This window comes from Vigna unguiculata, chromosome 2, assembly GCF_004118075.2.
Source record: "Vigna unguiculata cultivar IT97K-499-35 chromosome 2, ASM411807v1, whole genome shotgun sequence".
Classification (NCBI taxonomy): domain Eukaryota; kingdom Viridiplantae; phylum Streptophyta; class Magnoliopsida; order Fabales; family Fabaceae; genus Vigna; species Vigna unguiculata.
The window spans coordinates 21,521,699-21,541,083 of record NC_040280.1 but is presented as its reverse complement, the minus strand read 5'-3'; the positions used below and the strand labels follow the sequence as shown (position 1 = coordinate 21,541,083).

Genomic DNA, 19,385 nt, shown 5'->3' with positions numbered 1-19,385 from the left:
TTTGAAATCTAATTTGCAATATGATTTAAATCATTTAAAAACATCAAACTATTTTTATTAATTAATTAAATAATAATTGCTTACTTAATTGTATTACACTTCCATTTTTAAATTTATTTTATGTTATTAATTGTATTAAAATTCGTCAAATTCAATTATGATGAGTTGTTGTAAAGTCCATCATATTTTTAGCACTACATACATAGGTATGAAAGAAGGGCTATTGCTTCTTGCATCCCACAGTAATTAGCTGTGTGTGTCCCCACGACAATATTAGGAAAAGATTCAAATACAAAATTATATGACAAATTATCAAAACAAATCAATCATTTAAGTGGTGTGAACCACTTGTCTCAATTGCTTAAGATAATGTGTTTTTAATTCTTATAAATTAAAGGGAAATAAGGAGATAATAATTCAAATTACGATCCAGGTTTGTGTACTTTTGCATTTTTGTTTTAATTGATTTTTTTTTCGATATATATTTTGTAATTGAGCGGCTAATAATTTAGGAAAATATTTATTAATTTCTTACTCTTATCTTAAATAAAATTAAAATTTTATTTGTTAAATTACCATATATTTGCCACTGGTTTAAACTTTTTTAATAAATTACTTTAATTAATAAATATTCAATATAAAAATAAATATTTATCCACCAGAATCCAAACAACGCCAATGGTAACAAAAAGTAATTTCTTCTTATTCCTTCAACTATGAGGCATTGTTCGTTGCTTCCTTTGCCGACTCACTCTTTCTTACACCCTTTTTTGTTTCTTCCATTTTCTTCTCGCGCGCACCACTCTTATTCTCTCTATTGCCTACTTACTGTTCGACGAAATGCTCCAAGCATGCACTTCCTCACCGCACCCTCCCTTTCCCTGTTCTCGCCTCACCTGATCCCGTCCCTTGTCGCCCCGCTCTACTTCCCCGGCTCGACCGGGCGGGCGCGCCGGTTTGAGGTGGAACCTGGTTCGGTTCTCCATTCTTCTTGGAGGGGGACCTGCTACAAGGGTTTGTGCTGGTCCTGTACTGGGTTCTTGCGGCGGTGTAAGGATTGGGGCGGAGAATTTTCCTCTCTCGAATCCGAAATTCTGGAGTTTATGCAGAGTTCCGATAAGCCCGAAGCGTTTCCCACCAAAGAGGAGTTGGTTGCTGCAGGGAGGGTGGATTTGGTTAACGCTATTGTCAACGAGGGAGGGTGGCTTGCGTTTGGGTGGGAATTGAATGGCAGGTCCAGTGGGATTGGCGGTCTTGAAGATAATTGTAGCCATGGAATTGACGGTTATGCCACTCAGGTTTCTGGGGTTTCTTCACCTTCTTCTTCTTCTTCCCAAACAGATGACTCAGTGTGAGATTCCGTTATCTTTTTTGTCTCTTGCTTTTCTTGATAACCTGTTTCACATTTTCCCGCGTGTGTATCTTTTGGAATTTCTTTTTGCTGTATGTACCTGGCTTGAAGTGCATGGGGAAGGTTTGAAGGCTGCATATGGGCCTTGGAGGGAGGCTTGAATTTGCCACCAACATTCTTGTAGGTTGGATGAAATGGAGTAGTGACATGGGTGTTGTTCTTGACAGAAAAATATAGGTGAAGCTTTAGGGGTAAATATACTGCATAGTTACAAGACTTTGGAATTGAATGTCAGGTCGTACAAAACTAACAAGAGAATGGAATAAATATAGAAGAAATGAGACTGTTGCGTTGGACTAGACATGATAGGATTAGGATGCATTGGAGAGAAAGTTGTAGTGGCAGTGGCACCTATTATGGGAAAGAAGGTAAGGGCTTTGTCTTAGGTGTTTAAGCATTTTGTTGACAAAATATGTTGAAATCCCATTGCCAATTGAGGAGAGTAAATCAAACAAAGGTTAGCCCAATTGCTAGAGGTAGAGTAGACCCAATAAAGCTACAGAAAAAAGGAGAGATTTAGAGAACATTGATTTATCAGTAGATATGAGTTGTGATAGAACATTATGGCGTGGTTTAATCGTTGTGTTTGACCACACTTAGTAGGAAAAGGCTTGGCTATTGTTGCTTAATTTAGCAAGAATGATCTAATTTATAGGTATCCACTTTTTTTTTTCCTTCCTCTATATTGTTCCTGTTGTCAAATAGATGAATCTGATGTAAGTTCAAGTGACAAGCGAGGTTTTGAGTGTTAATTTCTGGTATGCAGAGAAATTGAAGCTGACAATGAATCTGGCATTGCGGGAATATTGAATCGATTGGAGAAACAAAGAAGTAGATCTTTTGGGCTTGGCGTAGATAATATTTCTCCTGAAAATAATGAAGACGGAGATGAATGGGATCATAGAACGGCTGTGGATGCAGTAAGTAATTTTTATCCCACTTCAAATGTTGTTAGTTAGTTTTTCCAGCACTTCTTACATCATAGGCTAGTATTGTACATCATATGCTAGTATTGAGAAAATATTACATATTATGAAGTTTCGAAACATTTGAGTTATGAAATTTTCTGTTTAACATTCACACTTCCAATGTTTCTCATATTATATATTTCTACCTATCTGTTAATTTTACTGTTCAATGAACATGTGAATGAGCTGTTGCACACTGAAGCTGAGAGAATCAATTTTTGAAATATTATAGTTTTTATGCTCTTCAGTCTTCACTATGTTGAATTTTTTAAAATATTTCATTTTTTATCTCCTCTGTTTTATAGATAGCTACTGGCCTTGAAAATAATAGCAGAGCACCCTCATTTAGCCCCACAAGCAGTCATCCCAGTGGTTCTCAGATCAAACCTGATCAGCATGGGTCACAATTAGGTACTGAAAATTCAGAAAACTCAGTTAAGCCAGAGTCATGGCGGAGTTGGATTGTTCAGAGAAATGGTTTTCCAGATGCAGATTTTGAAGGTATCTTTACGTTTTCAGAACATGTCTTATTATTGTAGTGGGGATCAACTGATATCTTTGTAATTGTGTCAGATGCTGAAATTATTCCTAGTGAAACTCAGAAAGGAGGCATGAGAAGGGAGTTTTCGTCTGAACTTATAAACAATGAAACAGGATTATATTCTCTTGATGGAAATGCAAGTCACAATGACATTAAATCCCGTATCCAGCATCTGCAATCCGAGCTATCTTCTACCCTTCACTCGTTGAGGTCTAGCTCAGATAAAATTACCAAGCAGATAGTGAGTGTAACTATATCTAATACTGAATTTTTGCTGCAGTTCTCTCTCACTGAAGTTCGTTTAGCTCATAGCATGTTTTTCGCTTTGTGATAAGTTGGGACTGACTTATGATAAGAAAAAATTGCTGCCAGTTACTTTAGATACCAGAGGGGTTTTCGTGCGCAACTTGTTTTGGTTGAGAAAATCACACAAGCCAAGGGAGTTAATACTCAACAAGAATAAAAACACTATATACTATATATTGAACAATAAACCCAAGAATTTGAATGTTACTAAAATTTTGCGTTAAATCAATGTAATATATTTTATTGAAGAAGTTTAATTCTTGCTTTCCTTTTACCCGAAACCTTTTATTTATTTTTTTGGACATTTCTCTTTGTCTCTGCTCTTAGTACGGACTTAGATATATGCTGTGTGGCTGTGTGCTTTGACTGCTGTTAGCAAGGAGTTGTTCTACTTTCTTTACCGTAAGCAAAACGAAATATGTGGTAGCTAGTAGCTACTCCTACGCTAATGAAATCTCGTAGTAACTGTTCAATGTCTTAAACTTTCTGACACTGCTCTCAATTTACTGTCAAACCTTATTATGAAGGTCTCTCCTTGGGATCCTAAACTAGTCCTGATCTGCATGCTGCATTTTCTTCAATAGGTCCATAAGAGCTCTTCTGATGATCTGGCAAAGCTTTCCGATGCTTGGGAATTTCAGGAAAATGAGATCATGAATGCTCAGGACAAATTGCGTTCTATACAGGCTAAGTTGGCAGTGTTAGAAGGAAAGATGTCATTGGCAATAATGTATACCCAGACACCAGTCATTAATATGTCATATGTATAGATAGATAAATAACATATTGACAATATTGCATCTTTTCTCCCAGGGATGCACATAAGTTAGTCGAAGAAAAGCAGATGAAGATTAGTAAGGCTCAAAAGGCTTTGCACATGCTGAAGACTACTTGTGTAGTCTGGCCAAATAATGCTTCAGAAGTATTTTTAACGGGATCATTTGATGGTTGGTCCAACAAGGTCTAATCTCTTCCCAGTAACTTTATTTGTAGATATTACAGCCTGCATGCGTGTACATTTTTCTGAAAAAAAAAGTTTTTTTTAATTAAAAAAAATGTGTTTAAGTGTTTAAAAAATATAACAATAAAAAACAATGTTAGTGATTTATATCATAAAAATGCTTCACCAATAACTCAACCATTGGTGTGTATTACAACTATTCATAATGCGACCTTTCTCGAGAAGCATATTATGATTCTCACATTCTAAAAATGGGTTCCATTCCATTTTATGTTTGTCTCGGGGGTCACAACTGACCTTGTTCAAGGATAAATCACTTAAGGATTGGCGCATTCAACATGGGTTATGGATTCATAAATCACTATTTGCTAGGTCAATTGTTTGATAAAATTAGAAATCAGATTGCTTTCCTTATTGTCAATGTATTTTGCAAAATCAATTTTGACTCGGAATGATCTAATGCATGCTTAAGCATAACTATATTTTCCAGATTACTTTATTGAGCGCAATTGACTTAAATGCATAAAATATTTAATTGATAGTAATTACATTGCAGAGAAAGATGGAGAGGTTAAGTAGTGGTATATTTTCTGTGAGCTTGCAGTTGTATCCTGGAAGATACGAGGTTAGTTGTATATTATCTGCTAATGACTATTGATGTTGTGCCCAATAAGATAGATACACGTAGCAGGCATATTTTAATTGTTTTTTGTTGCAGATGAAGTTCATTGTAGATGGAGAATGGAAAATTGATCCGTTGCGTCCTATTGTAACCAACGATGGCTATGAGAATAATCTTTTTATAGTTAGTGAATGATGGAAGAGAAAGTTAGCCTAAGATAATATCTTTGGAACACAGGAGGGATGACATGCACTAGGTTAGTTACCATTTTTCCCCGATTTTTTCACTTTTGTACAAAATGTTCGGTGAGAAGTTCATTGATTCTTTTACTTAGTCCACGTACTAGTACTTTTAGTTTTAGATGTAGATATCTTGACTGATAACAACTAAACCCACTCAATCATTTTTAACATGTTCATATAATTGTGGTCGTATCAGTACGAGTAAATGGTAGTAATAATAAGGTTACATAACCACCTTGCTGTTTTAAATGTTGTTTTTGGCATACTTTCTCTTATCAATTGTAAAAGATGAGAAATGGTTCAATGCAGTGTATTTTCCATTTCTGGAAGTTAATGGTTTGAGATTTTTTCATTTCTGGAGGTTAATGCTTTGAGATCGAAATCTGGTAGATATTTATTTTTCTTTTATTTATTTATTTATTTATATATGCTTCTTCAATTGATGAGCAGTGACGACGGAACAAAACCATATTTGACATTCCTAAGTCCCAGTCAATTTGAATATATAAAAAGGGAAATAATTCCTTTCACTTTCTGTTGGAAGAATGACAGTTATTAAATGGACTAAAAAGGAGTTTTAGCAAAGTGTCCATAAATTGGAAAATCTTGAACAGCTATCATCTATTTTTTGGTAATTGAGAAGAGGATCACCCATAGTCACTTCCCTTCAAGGTTCTCAAATTTGTGAGGGTCCAGTAAAATGTTGCCTGAATCCAACATAATATTTAAGCAGAAAACTTTCTGGGAATGTTTCTTGGAATGTACCATTTCTATCACTCTCATAGGAAGTTCAGGCCAGGCCGATGGTAAATGTAAACTTCAATTGAGGAGGATTTAGGGCATGGTTACAGCAAACGTGAACCCACTTCCACAGAAAACTTTAATTGATTCAGCTTCATTCAGATCATAACCTAGATTTACTGTAACAGGACTGATTTGGTCGCGAGTATCTCCTAAACCAAGTTGACCGTGCTCACCCCAACCCCATGTCCTTATTTCGCCATTATCTGAAAATAGGAGGGAAATAAGTCAGAACTTTTATGTCATTCAAAACTCCTCAAGAACCAAAAGAGTACAGCTTGCCTGTGACAATGACAGAATGTTCGGCTCCGGTAGCAATATCAGTAATCTTCATCCCTTCAAGGCCAGGGACTTTCTCCACATTGACTTCTCTTAAATCTACTAAATATTACGCAATGACAAGACATAATATAAATATAAGCATTCTCCATGACAAGAAAAAATTCGCATCTTTCTCCCCCAAATAAATTATCTATGAATTTATGCAGGTTCATGATGATTATGACAGCGAATCGATAGTTTAAATCTAGTAATATGGAACTCGATGGCAATAAGTTACGTTCTAAATATCAGAGATGTATGCAACAAGGAAGTACAAAAATTATTATGTCTTTATTGTTCAACGTTAACTCTAATGCATTACCAGGTACATGCATGGCTTGGGGGCTTATGTTCTGAAGATCACTAAGCACTCCAAGGTGGTTTCCACCTAGCATATAAACCTCTCCCTCACCTGAGTAAAGAAATTGACAACAAAATGTACTTATTAAATAGGGAATTGATAGAAATGTGGAAATCATTAAATTTGTTGGGTATTTAATTCAATGTCAAGAAATACCAGTCATAGCTAAAGCATGGTTCCATCCAAGAGCTACTTTGATAAAATTCAATGAAGAGTTTAAGCAATGAGGAACGGGAGCATCTTCAAAGCCCTTGAAGCCTCTTCCCCAAGTATAAACGTGCCCATCAACTAAAGATATTATAGAATAATTTTAGAGAACAATTTAGTGCCACAGATATCATGAAGGGGAAAGTGGTGGTGTTACCAGATAATGCAGCACTATGATCTCCATTTGCAGCAATTCCAATGATTTCAACACCATCAAAGCCAGTAACAGCTCTAGGAACATTAACAGATTTGACCTTATCATTGCTGACACCCAGCTGACCACGCTTCCCAGAGCCAAATCCATAAACTTGATTTCCTACACAATCTGCATCACAACGCCCTTTGCTAAATAAAAGAGCAATATAACAAACACATTCTAGGCACCAATCCAATACCTTTCAACAACACAAGGGAATGGCGCATTCCACATGCAACCTGGGCAACACGCTGATCACCAAAGCATGGCAATTTTACAGGAGAACAGTGTGAGGCATAATCCCCATGCCCCAGTTGACCAAACGTGCCATCCCCACAAGTGAAGACGCACCCAGAATCTGAAAACCAACCAAGAAGAACAAATCAAAGGAAAAAAAAAAACACTTTCAACAGAAAACAAAACCAGGTAACCCCAACATTCAACAAAACCATTGAAGACACAGTCAGAAGAGTGCAAACCTGAAACAAAACCTGAGTGGCTCCACCCAGCAGCGACATGGGTTATGAAGTATCCATCCAATGACGTTACACCCTTGGGAACCAAAGCGTTACTCACAACCTCTCCATGGCCTAGTTGCCCAGAATTGCCCCTACCCCATGAAAATACCTTCCCAGCTACAAATTATCATCATCATCATCATTAGTTTAACATAACCTTAACATGAAGAAAGATTACAAATTAATTGGAAGAGAAAAAGAAGAGAAAAAAGACAGATGAAGAACGCTGTTATACCATACCAGAGGTCAAGGCTATGACATGAGCGCCGCCACATGCAAGGGAGGAGATGGAAGAGAGAGAGGGTTGGTGAAGGAGTTGAGGGAAGAGCTCATCCTTAACAATCTTTGTTCCTAACTGACCCTCGGTTCCAGCACCCCAACTCCACACAACTTGTTCTCTTTTTTCATCTTTTTTCTCTGTTTTTTCGGATTCTTCCATCACCGCTTCATGTCTCTCCCCTGTCTTCCCAGTATCACTGTTACCCCCATCAATCACGATTCACACTTTCTTTGTAATATTTATATTTAGTTTGTTCTTTTACTTTAAATTAATTTTATATTTTATATTTTATACCAAGCACGAAGGACACCGACCCGACTTTTTCTAAAACAAACTAAACCCTAATTAAGATTAGAACTACCTGCAGCTCTTCTTCCTTATCACCGCAGACCACAACGCCTCCAACAGTCAGGGCCGCCACTGCACGTCCCACCGCCGGCGAGAGACGACGCTGACGCCGACGGTCACCCCCGGAGCATCACCGCCGAGAACCAAGTTTCCCGAATTGTTCCCTCTTGTTTTTTCTATCACGCACACGTGGAGTCAGGGTTTTCTCCTTCACTCTCATCCGCGGCAGCCCTTGCCCTCTACATAACCAGCGCCGCCGCTACCCCCTGGCCGACCTTTCTTTGTTCTTCTCGCGCGAGCCACACCGGGTCCTGGAAGCCACGGCACCGAGCCCCACTGTCGCGCTACCAACCATGATCGAAGCCGCCGTTGATCTGCTCATTCGAACTCCGACTCGCCGGTGGCACTCTCTGCTTTGATTGGACGTGTGTGATTTGGGAATATGAGACGCGAGTGTTTGGTGTTGGAATGGGGGTTCCGTTCGGTGAATGGGGGTCTCTGTTTTTTATTTTTGATTTTTACGCAGGTGTAAGATGAAGATGATGGTGGTGCGTGAATGAGCTGCACTGGCCGAGAATAAGTAAATGGAGGTGTTGGAAAATGAGATCATTGTTCCTGAATTTTTTGTGTGTTTTTTTTTTTCAGATATAATGGATTGAATGGCTGGGTACGGTGGGTTGGGTTCTGTATTTTTCCATGTTTTTTGCAGGTGGAAGATGAAGGTGAAAGCACCGGAAGGCTAACTGGTGATGGAGAAGTTTTTGTTGTGTGATCTATGTATGATGATTGATGGTTGAGGGAATGATGTATTTGGGTTTCTGTTTCTTGGGACGAAAAAACTGAAGAAGAAAGGGTTGGCGTGAGAAGGTGAGGCCGTGAGGATTGAGGGAGAGGGTGGTTTTCGGTTGTGCCACCATGATGGGTGAAGATCGTTAAGCACTTGACCAACAACAGGACATGTGATTATTCGAATCAAGAGCCAATCAGTTAAACACAGATAAATGCAGCAAACACAGTGTATCATGTTCGTTTATGACATTCAAGTTGAAGATGAAACACAAAGCTTAACACACATACATCATGCTCACTCAAACAAACAAACATTGAAAGTCCAGAACTTACCTCTTGGAGCTCTCTCTGTGCTGGTGGTCTTGAGTTCCCTTACTCCTGTTCTGTTGTTGTAATCTTTTTCCTCCTCACTTTTTTCTCTTTTTTTTTTTTTATCCTGGTTCTGTTGTTGATCTTTTTCCCCCTCTATTATCTTTTGTTATTTTTATTCGATGAGGATGAATGATCGCAAAATGGAGAGGTCATTGGGATTTTTTTGTTGCTGGAAAAATTTGTGAGGTTTGAATGTGAATATCCCTTGGATGGAGATGAAGGTTGAGAGAATAGAAAATCACTTGCGAGATGAGTGGTAGCCGATATGCTTTTCTGTAAAAATTGGAAGAAGAGAAAAGGTGATTATGGAGATAGTGGATGTGTGTAATGGGGTCAAGAGTTGCGTGTGATCCCTGCTCTGGGAACAGGTGACCCCAAATGGGATGAAGTTTCCTGCCATTCAATTCTTTCAACATTGCAAGCAATTCCACTCTCATGCAAAAATGTATGGCAGTCTAAGCCTAAGCCTAAGCCTAAGCTTACTACAACAACCTAATCTTTAGTTTTAAAGGTCTCACTCACCAATGTTTAACAAATCCATTAAGTAAATCATCCCAAATCATCTATATTTGCGGGGATGAAGATATAGGTTTTGTTCTCATCTAGGTGATTTCTGTGCACGAGTGATGGGAAGCGTAGAAAATTTTTGAGTTCCTCTTTGTTGATTTAAAAGCAATTTTTTTATTGATTTAAAAGCAAAGAAAAGTGACGATTTGAGGGATTGGGATGTACTCTCATCTCTCTATCATGAAGAGATTAGAGAGTGATCGAGGTTTTTTTATGTAATTACCCTTATTATTTTATTTGAAATAAATTAAGTATGGTGTTGTCTTCTGGAATTGAAATGAAGAGAACAATGCAGATTCTTGATGCATGAATAAGATAGATTCCTGATGCATGAACAGTATAGATTCCTGAGGACATTTTGATCGTTGAGTGTCTTCAATGAAGCATTCAATTATCATTAATAAGTTGGAATGCAATTGGTGTGTTGTATTAGCTGGGAAGAACTGAGTGTGCACTTCAGTTGTAGGAGGTGACGGGAGCTTCTTCCCTACCATTGTAATGCACTTTTCCTTTCTTTGTTTTCATTTGAATACCATTGTCATGCATTTTCCTTTCTTTCTCTTCGTTTAGAAAACTCTGCTGGACTTGCTACCTTTCCACCACTACGGTTTGTTGAGAAGAGACATGGTGGCGAGCACGATAGAGGTTGGCGACTCGCCGGATAGGTCATGGTGCGGCGGAGTTGACATGGTCTGCTGGAATGGGATGTATTTTTTTGTTGTTTTCGCAGACAAGTATGGAACCTGTTAAGTTATTTTGGAACCGATTCCAAAACTCTTTGAACTCTATTTAACTGATTGTTTGTTTTTGGAACCTGATCCATTTCACTTTCCATGCATGCATGAACGCCTTATAACAGGCGAGGAATCCCATCATTGATATCATCTACCATTGACCCATACGGAAAATTTTTCGATCCAGTAAACGAAAATGACTCTTGTTGATGTTTATCGAAGTCATCATCATCACAAAGCACATTTGAATTGTTATCTATACTAATGATAGCACATTTGAATTGCTGATAACCCATTCCAGCTTCACTATTAGCATGACCATTACCATGCCTCGAGCTTCCACTGAGTGCATTATCCATAGCTAAAGTTAAAAATACCATTCATTGCATTTATGTGATAGGAACTGATACGCGTTTTGGTTGGTGAAGGGCTTCATAGCAGCGAGAATGGTGTGGTTGGAAATGTTTTTTTTACATTAAAATATTAAATTTTTTAAATCAAATAAATTTTTGTTATTCTTTCAATTAATAAATATTTAAAATATTTTTATTTATGATAATAATATATGAGAAACTAATAACAACTTATCTAAATATCATTTTATTATACTTTTTTAACACCAAGGACAATTAGGTCACTTTACATTTTCATCTATTAAATTTATTTTTTTTTTAGTCACATCGATCAAATTTTTCACAAACTTTTACAAGAATTACTCTCAAATTTACTCTAATATCACCCCCAAATTCTTAAAAAAGAACAATATAAATATCATCTTCTAATCAAGCTAAATGAATCATCTCCCTCTCCCTCAAATCATCACCCACAAAAGAACATACCCATAAACTCAAATCAGATATCTACCTCTTAAATCACTTCAAATTCATTGAAACCTCTTAAATCACTTCAAATTCATTGAAACTATGTGAATACTTGCTCTCAATCGTTCATTAACAGTAAATACGACGAAAAAAATGCACATTTACATTTAGAGTTGTGATGTGAGTGGCTTAATAAGTATAATACTTATTATTAATAATAATAATAATAATAATAATAATAATAATAATAATAATAATAATACAATAATCAAATATAAAGCATTCTAACATAATATTATTGAATAATAATACATTATTTATTTTATTATAATATAATATTTAAATTAAAATTATTTTTAACCATTGACATTGTATTTTAAATTAAATTCAATTAATAAAAAAATAAAAATTTATTTTATAATAATTTAAACTATAAGGACAAAATTGTAATTTAAATTTGAATCTATTAAAACATTCTTTTCATATTTATCATATCCATTAAATTATTTACAAAATTTTATCAACTTTATCTTTAAATCTCTTTACGTATTTCTTTAAACAAACAACACCACAATTAGGGATGACAACGGGAGACAAGGATAGTGTCTATCTGTAACCCGATCCGTGACAAAAAAAAATTCACTCGTTACTCACGCGGGTATCTGTTTAAAAAAATACCTGAAGGTGTCTTAAAATATGTGGGTACCCGTGGATACCCGCAAATATTAAAAAAAAATTAAATATTTAAAATTAAATTTAAATAAAAGTACAAAAAAATGTAAAATAAAATATAAATTATATTAAATTTAAATTTAAATTTAATTTAATCTAATAAAATATAAATTTAATTTAATTTTCACTAAGTTTAACTTAATAAAACATAATTTTAATTTTAATTTTTTACGGAAAACGGGTACCCGTAAGTATGGATAATATGATAATCGCACCTGGTATGTTTATAAGCGGTTATTAAAATATCCGCTACCTACAAGTACCAACTATCCATCACATATTTTATATACGGATATCTAACGTGTATTTTTGTCATCCCTAATCACAATCTTTCATCCATTCTTTTAAATTTATCTACTCACTCTTTCAAATTCATTTTTCAATCCAAATACACTCTGAAACTCCTACACACCGGCCACTTCCGGTTAATCAAAATAGGTAGAGAGAGGTATGCCGTAGAATTTAGAATTAGTTGACTTTTTCACTTTTTCTATTTTCTATTTTATTTTGAGATTAACTTTCCCTCTTCTTTTTTCTTTTTTCTTTATATAAATAAAATAAAATAAAACTACAAATAAAATAAATATAAGATAAAAACATAAAGTAAAATGATATAAGATAGAAATAATAAAAAAGGGATAAAATGAAATTAAACTAAATAAAATAAAATTACATAAAATAAGATAAAAGAAATATAGATATACTAATTAAGAAACATTTTTATTTTACATTTTCTTTTTTTTTCATTGAACTTTAATTCTTGTTTTTAACTTTTTTCATTTTTATATTTTTCGAAAAAAGAATAAAACAAAATAAAATAAGAAAAGTAAACAAAAAAAGATTAAAATTAAAATCAAAATTAAAATAAAAAAAATTGAATTAAAATTAAATAAAAAATAAAAAGGATAAAAAAGAAATAAAGAAATAAAGAAACAAGATTAAATAAAATAAAATGGTTAAAATACTCCATTGGTCCTCGTTTTGGTTCAGAAATCTCAAATTGGTCCTCGTATTTTAATTGGTCTCAATTTCGTCCTCGTTTTTGTAATTCAGTATTAAATCAGGGCAATCGTTAACTGTTGACAAACGGCGTTTATATGTGATGATGTGGCTGTAATGTTCAATCTTACGTGTCAATGAGTTGTGGTTGGCACCTTAAACAACCATTGTTGTCTTCTCTTTTAAGAAGGTAATATTGGGAGAGGATAAGTGTTTGAATTTGAAAGAGGGTGCGGAAGGTTTGTGGTCTCCTCTGTTTTGCTCATCCTGCACCGGTAATGTCTCCCTCTCATTCTTGCTCGTCCTCGTCCTGCACAAATTCTACCATTTCTTCTCATGGGGGTGTGGGGAGGAGGTTTGATTTCGCACCTCTTTGCTATTGCGGTGAGAAGGCAATCATGAGAACTGCTAAGAACAAGGGAGAAAATTTTGGAGATGCCCAAAGTTCAAGATATGAGATATGGAAATGAATTTAGTTCTGTTTTTTGTGTATGTTGTTTTTGTATTTTGATTTTGGAAAACCTAATTTTGCAATTGGGGGTTTTTTGTTTCGTTTGATAGGGTGGAAGTGAAGAAGTTGTTGGCTGCAACTTTTTTTCATGGTGCAGTGAAAATGTAATTGAAGAAAAATGTGGTCCTACTTCACCTTCGTCCACGCACATGGGGTTCGCAATCCACGCCTCACACTGATTTTCCCAATCCAATCCCTAATTTCCTAATTACAACATTTAGGGTTTTTCAAGCACTATGTTATTTTTAATTCAATCCATGCAGTCACTGTGCCGTTCTGAAAAATAATAAACGCCACGTCAGAAAATCAAAACCAAGTTAACGTTAAAAAATTTAACATTGTTAGTGATTACCCTGATTTAATACTGAATTACAAAAACGAGGACGAAATTAAGACCAATTAAAATACGAGGACCAATTTGAGATTTCTGAACCAAAACGAGGACCAACGGAGTATTTTAACCAAATAAAATAGATAAAATTAAATTAAAGTTAAAGTAGGATGAAAATAAAAGTAAAAATATATCTATACTTAAATCGATATTTATCTTTTTTTTTTCTTTCTAATTATTTTTAAAGTCAAAAGTTTATTTCTTATCCAACCAAAATGTTCACACCCACCGATCACGATTCACACTTTCTTTGCACCTTTATTTTTATAATCTTTCCTCTTACCATATTTATATTTAGTTTCATCTTTTACTTTAAATTAATTTTATCTTTTATATTTTATACCGAGCACATCTGAACTGGCTTTTTTTTTAATTTATACGTCACCTTATTTTATTTTCTTTTCTATTTTTAAATACTTGTAGTGGAAACAGTAAAAATAACTTCAATATTTTAGACTAATTTTTTAGTTTAATTCTTTACTTCCGAGATTAAATTTATGTTGTTCTTTTTAAAAGGGAATAAAGAAAAGGCCATTTGTTTGGTTTGAAATTAATTCTGGTAATATTTTAAATATATTAACTGTTAAAAGATAATAAAAAACATTCTCTCAAATATTTTCATTACACGTTATTGCTTCTCATCGTTACCACAATTAAAAATTTAAGGACCTCCAGTCTCTCCCCTACATTTATTTTTAGTGGACATTTAAAAATGAAAACATAAATGAGTAACTGAAAAACAGAAATTGAAAAATATTCAAATATTGAATTAAAAAATAAAATAATAATAATAATGTTACGAGAAGAAAACAAAAACTCCATAAACTAGTAAACATCGTGTTAAACCATTTTTATTTTCTAAAAACATGTTAGGTTTTATGTTTCACAAAACACGTCCAAAACAAAGGGAGAAGTAATGAGGACTAGAGAACCAACCAAGGGGATACTAGGCGAGAAAGGGTTATAAGCCACACTAGTAAAATGCGTTCAAATTCATGAATTTGAGTAGAATTAGGTTGACAAATATATAAATTTTTTATTTATGATAAATTGAATTTCGTTCCCTTGAATTTTTTTTATAGAAAATTATACTTTGACTCGTATTTTTTTACTTTTATCTTTTATTTCTTGACGTGATTTAGTATATGAATTATTGATTGTTTTAAAAGAAAAATAGTGATACATTAATCAATAACCTATATTAAACCACGTAAGAGAATAAAGAATAAAAATAAAAAAAAATAAAAGTTAAAATATCATTATCCTTTTTTTATATATGAATTGACTCATAATTATTTTATTTTTAAAAAAACTTAAATGTTATTTAGTTTTTAATACATTTGAATGTCACTTATTATTTATTTATATTAATACTTGGTAAAATAGGTGATTATTGCCATAAATACGTAGATAGAATAAATAACTTAAAAGTTGTTAGGTAAAACATTTCATAAAGAAATATTGTTTTGCTACCACTTTTAATCAGTAATTTATTTTAAAAATATAAGGCAACATCTTGAACTTTTTAAAATATAAGAAATCAAACTATATCTACAAGAAAAGATGAAAGACTATATTGCCAATTACATCTTAATTTTAAAATAAATTTAAATATATTTTAAATTTATGTCATTTGAATTAAAAAATTATTTAAATTTAAATTTGATACTTTTGTCACATACAGTTTAGTTCATACCGTTTCTAGTGATCATATTCGTTTGTTATTACATTAATCTTAAATTATCAAACATGATTGAAATTCATATTTTAATCTGTTCCAATTATAAATTTTACAATAAAATAAGTAGAATAATAGATTTAATTCTCTCTCTATATATATAACACAAGCCCTCAAACTTGTAATCAAAGTCCGAGTTGGTCATGAAAGAGAAACCATTAAGTCTAATGAATTGAAGAAAAAAAGAAAATAATCAGTAAACCTATGAAAGAGTCTTAAAAATTATACAAATCAAGCACTCGGATTTAGACACTTTAAAAGCATGCATCATTGGTCAACTTTGAAAAGTTCATTCATTTTAGTTTTTCTCTACGGTCACAACAAAAATGTTACATATTCACGCTCACGAGAGTTAATTGAATCTTGTATTTGGATATGAACTTTTACAATTTATAAGATATTTAAACATAATGTATTTGAATTACTTTTATTTTAAATTGTTTTATTTTTTAAATATTTTGTATTGATAAGATAATTCAAATGTAATAAAATTTAACTTTTCTTATTTGAATAAAATATTTCAATCACCACTAGATTAAAAACAAATAAATATCAAATAATTATTAAAAATAAAAAATACTAATATTGACAGTTTATTTTAGTTTATCTTAATTGATGTTATTTTTTCAATTCTATATTTACTTTTTTTTTTAATTTGTTAAATGAGATTATTTTTGAATTGGTAATCGGATCAAATCCAAGATAATACATGGTTGGGTCATGTAAGTGCAAGCCAAGTTAGCTTATAGTTGGATCTAGCTTGAACCAAGTAGGCATGGTCCTAACAAGCAAGTTGACTTGAACCAAGGTTGAGCCAAGTGCATTAAAACTTCATGTCGAGTTCATTCGAATTCAAGTCAAACCGAATTGACTCATGGTTCAGATTGAATCAAGTTAGCTCAAACTTAGATCAAACCATATTGGTCCAAGTCGAAGTAGTGCCTAGAATTAGGTTGAGCTTAACTGACCTGAACCTAGGTCAAATCAAGTCAATCTAAATACAAGTTGAGTTAAGTCCAGACAAGCCCACATTCAATAGAGTTGGGGTCAATTCATGTCAATTCATGTTCACCTGAGTCTGGACCAACTTAGTTCATTCAAGTTGGGCTAGGTCTGACCTAGTCTTATTGGCATAACCAGCTAGATATGCATTTCTAACAATTCTTTTTATTGACTTTGAGCAACAAAATAAATAATGGAAGTGTCTGTTGATATCAATTATTTAAAACATATGGAACCATAGGAATGAGATTGTATTTAGACAAGAAAGAGTGAATCCGGAGAAAATTTTAACTTTGGCAAAATTAAACCCTTAGGCATGGATGAGATGTAAAGTCTCAAATGTTTTTTTCTCTTATAATGATTGGAATTTATGTCCTACTAAGTGCATCAAATCTGTAACCTAGTATCCCTAATCAGAAGATGTGGGGGATAACAATGTTCTAAATAAAAAATGTGTTATCCAAACACACTATCACAGTTTATTCAAATAAAAAAGGTTTTATGAAATGAACAATGTTTCACTTTCAAATATAAACAAATGAAGGGATAAGACATGACAATGTAAAACCAACTATTTACATTACATTTACCATGTGTTCTTTAAACATCACAATCAATTCCACAAGTCACTTCCTAGAAGCTCGGCAACTGAGAACATACTTAACAAGAAAACAAGGATCTAAATGCCATATTCAAATCATTGATACAGAATAAGATAAGGCTCTAAAAGTACAGATTTTGATAGTCAGAGGATATCATCATAAGCAACAATTTCTCGGCCCTTGAAAGGCACTTCTAAAACTGGGCTACGTGAGCTATTTTCACCATGTTTGGGGTTCCCTATAGCTGAAGCAAGTCTATTACCTCTTCCACGCTTGCTCAAAGGTGCCTCAGCACGAACAAGCTTTGACATATGCCCTTTATCCTTGCTATTACCAACTCCTTCCCTCCACATGGCTAGAGGATCTGTTGCCCACAACACCTGAACCTGTTAAACACAACAATCTCTTTCAAATTTCCCTTTATGAATCTATTCACTTCTATTTATCTACCCATTAGGATATATTTCAATGAGCTTTTCCGTAAGTGTCTCAGAAAAAAGGAAAAAAGTTAAATAGGCTCTTCATAAACTAATGTTAACTTATTCTTTTTATAATTTTCTCCTAAAAGTGCTTCTAGAAAAATTCATCCAAGCAGATTCGATGTACTAAAACAATTATAGGAATTGAGCACATGTTAGTTCCTCATAACCCAATAATTTCTTTCAACGCTAAAGCAACACATTATTCCTTCTCCATTGTGTCTAAGAACTTGGGAATGTATATTGTAGTTCTCAAAAAACATGTTGTCAACTCAGATCCAAACATAAACTGTATTGTTGAGAAATTCTGAATATGATTTCAGGTTCATGATTGATTATGAACTATAGCAGCTTCAAATAGTTTTTGTCTTGGATGAAAGGGTAAACCCACTTCACTAACAAATCTATTTTAACTAAAACAAATCGATCCAAAAACAGACCTAAAGGTTCAAACTTTTACCAAAATTCTAAACAATTGGGTATTTGTCAAATTTGTTCAATTTCAATTTCGAAGCTCATTCTCTCCTCTTCAATTTCAAAGCTCCCATTTTTTTTTAATCGAGTTACAAACAACTAAGCTGAAAATTCCTCAACTGTATTCAGTTTTGTAGTAGTAAGCACTTCAGACAAAACATTAAACATTCACGAATCATAATTAAAAACGTGAACTTCAAAACCCTAAGTGAGAAAAGGGTAAAAGGAAGCACCTTTTTGGAGCTAACGGTGATTCCGAAGGAGGGATCAACACCGGCGGCGATGGCGGCGTCGGCAGATTCCTTTGACCGGTAAGTAATGTAGCCGACGGCGTCGCGGTCGATGCGGATGCGGGAGATGGCGCCGTAGATCTCGAAGCGAGACTTGAGATCGAGGACGGAGCAGTCTTGAGGGAGGCCCATCACGACCACCGCGGAAGGCAGCGCAGGCCTCGTCGTCGGCCTCTCCTCCTCCACGGGCTCTGGCAAGGGGCGGCGGCGCTTGGCGGCGGCGTCATGGCGGGAAAAATAGTGCCTGTCTCGCTTGCGACTCATTTTTTGAGTTGTGTGAATGAGTGAAGAAAAAGAATAGGTTACTTTCTGAACAATTTTGATTCGATTTTCCTATGGTCTTGTTTGAATAGGCTACAAAATTTTGCAGATAATTGGTGTTGACCTCATTCTTTCGTTTGTCGGAGAAAAGTCAACTATTTTAACATTATAACAAGTTCAATTTCTCAATAATGTCATTGTAAAAAAATACTCTTTAGTCAAATTCTCTACTTAAATTGATCATTCATTTGGTAAATAATACATATTAATAGACAATTAAAAATCATAACAAATATGGTTTTTAACATAGATAGTATTTTAGCCTTACAAGTTACCAAACAATTGTTTACTTTAGAAATAATAATTATAGTAAATAGACTTTTTTAAATATGTAAATTATATTATAATCAAACCCAGTATAAATAAATGTTTTTGACATACAAATTACATTTATGATAACAAATTTAATGTTATATAAGATTTTTTACCTTTTTCATATTTTAATGAAATGTTAAAATCAAATTTAGAAATAAAGATTAA

The 19,385-nt window shown here is 33.8% G+C and overlaps 3 protein-coding genes across 10 annotated transcripts; 1 reads left to right on the top strand and 2 right to left on the bottom strand.

Annotated features, from left to right (window-relative positions):
* The first annotated feature begins 725 nt into the window (after positions 1-725).
* On the top strand, positions 726-10,624 carry LOC114173759 (protein PTST homolog 2, chloroplastic). Of its 5 annotated transcripts, XR_003602556.1 has the most exons (10): positions 726-1,351; positions 2,178-2,331; positions 2,685-2,880; positions 2,953-3,161; positions 3,811-3,956; positions 4,040-4,187; positions 4,744-4,812; positions 4,906-5,065; positions 8,103-8,673; positions 8,793-10,093. XR_003602556.1 is itself a non-coding variant. In XM_028058343.1 (8 exons), exons 1-8 carry the CDS (start codon positions 852-854, stop codon positions 5,002-5,004), a joined length of 1,521 nt encoding a protein of 506 aa, XP_027914144.1. In that variant the 5' UTR covers positions 726-851; the 3' UTR covers positions 5,005-5,300. The 5 variants fall into 5 exon arrangements, 1 of the variants encoding a protein (XP_027914144.1); XR_003602558.1 differs by lacking the exons at positions 8,103-8,673; positions 8,793-10,093 and adding an exon at positions 10,382-10,624; XR_003602557.1 differs by lacking the exon at positions 8,103-8,673.
* Positions 5,523-8,211, bottom strand: LOC114173761 (ultraviolet-B receptor UVR8). 4 transcript variants are annotated; one of them, XM_028058346.1, is made up of 9 exons: positions 8,097-8,211; positions 7,696-7,931; positions 7,417-7,572; positions 7,137-7,295; positions 6,899-7,066; positions 6,691-6,822; positions 6,496-6,585; positions 6,135-6,233; positions 5,538-6,058 (listed from the first exon to the last, which is right to left on the bottom strand). In XM_028058346.1, the coding sequence occupies exons 2-9, from the start codon at positions 7,892-7,894 to the stop codon at positions 5,886-5,888; spliced, it is 1,176 nt and encodes a 391-aa protein (XP_027914147.1). In that variant the 5' UTR covers positions 7,895-7,931; positions 8,097-8,211; the 3' UTR covers positions 5,538-5,885. The 4 variants fall into 4 exon arrangements, with proteins under 4 accessions (XP_027914149.1, XP_027914147.1, XP_027914146.1 ...); XM_028058348.1 differs by lacking the exon at positions 8,097-8,211 and having other exon boundaries at positions 5,523-6,058; positions 7,691-7,971; XM_028058345.1 differs by lacking the exon at positions 8,097-8,211 and having other exon boundaries at positions 7,696-7,972.
* A 6,617-nt stretch (positions 10,625-17,241) lies between the features above and the next one.
* LOC114173762 (uncharacterized protein At1g27050) lies at positions 17,242-18,978 on the bottom strand. The gene is made up of 2 exons (XM_028058349.1): positions 18,528-18,978; positions 17,242-17,727 (listed from the first exon to the last, which is right to left on the bottom strand). The coding sequence occupies exons 1-2, from the start codon at positions 18,846-18,848 to the stop codon at positions 17,485-17,487; spliced, it is 564 nt and encodes a 187-aa protein (XP_027914150.1). The 5' UTR covers positions 18,849-18,978; the 3' UTR covers positions 17,242-17,484.
* Between the last annotated feature and the right edge of the window lie 407 nt (positions 18,979-19,385).

Excerpts from the sequence above, each read along its gene's own strand:
- LOC114173759 (XM_028058343.1), top strand. The coding sequence starts at position 852 with ATGCACTTCCTCACCGCACCCTCCCTTTCCCTGTTCTCGCCTCACCTG. Across the intron at positions 1,352-2,177 it reads TCCCAAACAGATGACTCAGT|AGAAATTGAAGCTGACAATG; the intron begins GTGAGATTCCGT and ends TCTGGTATGCAG. Across the intron at positions 3,162-3,810 it reads ATAAAATTACCAAGCAGATA|GTCCATAAGAGCTCTTCTGA; the intron begins GTGAGTGTAACT and ends TTTCTTCAATAG.
- LOC114173761 (XM_028058346.1), bottom strand. The coding sequence starts at position 7,894 with ATGGAAGAATCCGAAAAAACAGAGAAAAAAGATGAAAAAAGAGAACAA. Across the intron at positions 6,823-6,898 it reads TCATAGTGCTGCATTATCTG|TTGATGGGCACGTTTATACT; the intron begins GTAACACCACCA and ends TAATATCTTTAG. Across the intron at positions 6,234-6,495 it reads CCAAGCCATGCATGTACCTG|TAGATTTAAGAGAAGTCAAT; the intron begins GTAATGCATTAG and ends CGTAATATTTAG.
- LOC114173762 (XM_028058349.1), bottom strand. The coding sequence starts at position 18,848 with ATGAGTCGCAAGCGAGACAGGCACTATTTTTCCCGCCATGACGCCGCC. Across the intron at positions 17,728-18,527 it reads TCACCGTTAGCTCCAAAAAG|GTTCAGGTGTTGTGGGCAAC; the intron begins GTGCTTCCTTTT and ends TGTGTTTAACAG.